The sequence below is a fragment of the Otolemur garnettii genome, unplaced genomic scaffold (genome assembly GCF_000181295.1).
Source record: "Otolemur garnettii isolate 467f Iridium unplaced genomic scaffold, OtoGar3 scaffold00003, whole genome shotgun sequence".
In the NCBI taxonomy this organism is placed as follows: domain Eukaryota; kingdom Metazoa; phylum Chordata; class Mammalia; order Primates; family Galagidae; genus Otolemur; species Otolemur garnettii.
This window is the reverse complement of record NW_003852398.1, coordinates 27,675,467-27,677,703: the sequence shown is the minus strand read 5'-3', so window position 1 is coordinate 27,677,703 and position 2,237 is coordinate 27,675,467. Positions and strand designations below refer to the sequence as shown.

Here is a 2,237-nt window from a genome sequence, read left to right as displayed (position 1 = left end):
AGGCATGCCTCCTGCCATTCCAGGCATTCCTCCAGGAAAATTACCAGGCATTCCTCCAGGAAAGCCACCTGGAAAAGAGCCATACTGAGCTCCTGATTGTCATCTGGCTTCTTCCTCCCTCTGGGCTTTCTCATGTTCTTCTCGAGCCTTCTTAACCCTTTCTGTTCTTTCTTTGATCTCCCGCTCTTCACGTTTTCTCTCATACTTTCTCTGATGTTCTGCAATTTTCTGGGCCCTAGGTTGAAATTCCTTCAGCATAGCACAAACATCATCATCAAAATCCAGTTTACAGGCAAGGGCAAGATCATGGGCTGCTTCTTCCCAAAGGCCCAGAAGTCTGTATGCTTTCCCTCTCCACTTGTAAGGCTGAGTTGAATCAGGATTTATTTCAATGGCTCTGTCACAGCCTCGGATGGCAGCATTTGGCTTCTGTAATTTGATGAAGACACTGGCTCTCTTGGCATACAAAATGGCCAACCGAGGATCCAGCTTGATGGCATCTGTGAACAAGTTGATGGCTTTCTGTAGCTCATCATCATTTAGGGCATCAGTGGCAGCCACTTTCTTATCATTTGCCTGATCCATCATCTCCTCAGTTATCTCTGCATTTTCATCTCCCATTTCTTGAGGAGCATCAGTGTCTGGTTCAATCACACCTTCTTTATCAATTTCTAGATCACTCTCCTCATTTGATGGTTCCTCTGTCTTTATGTTTTCTTCTGCCTTCGTACTATCTGTACTTTCTTCCTTGGTGTTTTCTTCTTTAGTTTTCTGAGCATCAGGTGGTACTTTACCTCCCATGCTCTCCACCCACTTTCTCAAGAAGCACCTGTCCTCGGTGCGCAGAATACTCGGGTCCTCCTTACACAATTTCACAAAGGCCCGAAACTCGTTCACTTTGTGGGGGTCCATGGTCAGGAGGCAGACAACGCAGCTGAGGAGGCAGCAGCTGGATTCCAGGACCGGACACTAGTAGCTCAGTGCAATCACGTAGAAGGGGGCGGCTGCAGCGAGGAAGAACAGACTAAAAGAATCTTGACAGCTATAAGTAGCAATAGACTAAATATGATAAGAAATATAATCACCTATAGCTAACATCACAATTATTACATAAATCTTGATTGCTTTTTCCATAACACGAGGAGAACCCAGTTAGTTAAATTAGGAAAGAAATATAAGAGTGTGCAAGGTTGAATAAGAAAAATAATATATTACCTGTATTAGCAGATGGCTAGGTGATATATGTAAAATCTCCTAAAAAACGTCCATTAAAAAAGACAATTGCTAGAATTAAAAAAAAATGCATTATGGTAACAGGATATAAGATCAATATACCAAAATTAATTGTTTTTCTGTATCCCAGAAACAAAAATTGGAAAATAAAATTTATAAATTGACCCATACAAAGCCAGATAAAAATTAAGAGAGAAATGGGACACAGCTTCACTGAAGTAGGGGTAAGCAGGGTTCACTGGCCTCCACAGATCAGCAAAAGCAAATATACTGGCATTGATATTATCAACAGTGATATCTCAGAACTCAACTATGAGGAAGAGACAGTTTCTGGAACCACGGGAAAGTGAAAAACATCCATGCAGACAGTAAAAGAATCAAACTTTTATATACACAATATCCTTCCCTCAAACTGCCAAGTGTGCAGCAAATTTTTCCCAAACATTAGATTGGCAAGGAATATTAGATCAAGAAGAGATTATTCCTTCCCTGCACTTCAAATTTAACTTCCACAAAATCTAATCTCCCTAGAACAATAACAGAAAAACATTTATTTAGTCAACCTCCTTTAGTTTAGCAAGGATGAAATAACTAATTTATACTATTCATTCTAAATCATCATTCTGAGTCCATTTCTCTAATGAGGGAAAAATAATCCACTGATGAAACATTTGAAAGAAATCTAATATAACAGCCACTCTTCCTAAGTTACAGCAGGAGGTTAACTGCATTTCAAGGACATGTGAAGTGTTCCACCAAGGACTAGAAAATTTACTCACCAGAATGAAAAACAAAGGTCAAGATGGTGAAAACAGCTTTGATGCATAGTGATAATGAGGCATTTCATTGAGTCTGTGGGAAAGAGCCTCTAGAATGTTGGTTGCAATGGCACAGGGACTCATGGGCCATTTCCAGCAGATAGGTATGCAAAATTTCAGTGTCCACTTTGAGAAAGTTTCTTACTTGTAAGGAACTGCTCCAACCCACCAGATTCCTAGTTCACG

At 40.3% G+C, this 2,237-nt stretch overlaps 1 protein-coding gene across 1 annotated transcript; it reads right to left on the bottom strand.

The window, feature by feature from the left end:
• Positions 1 to 7: 7 nt before the first annotated feature.
• Positions 8 to 912, bottom strand: LOC100944879 (hsc70-interacting protein-like). The gene has a single exon (XM_012807830.1). It carries the CDS (start codon positions 910 to 912, stop codon positions 100 to 102), a length of 813 nt encoding a protein of 270 aa, XP_012663284.1. The 3' UTR covers positions 8 to 99.
• Positions 913 to 2,237: the final 1,325 nt, after the last annotated feature.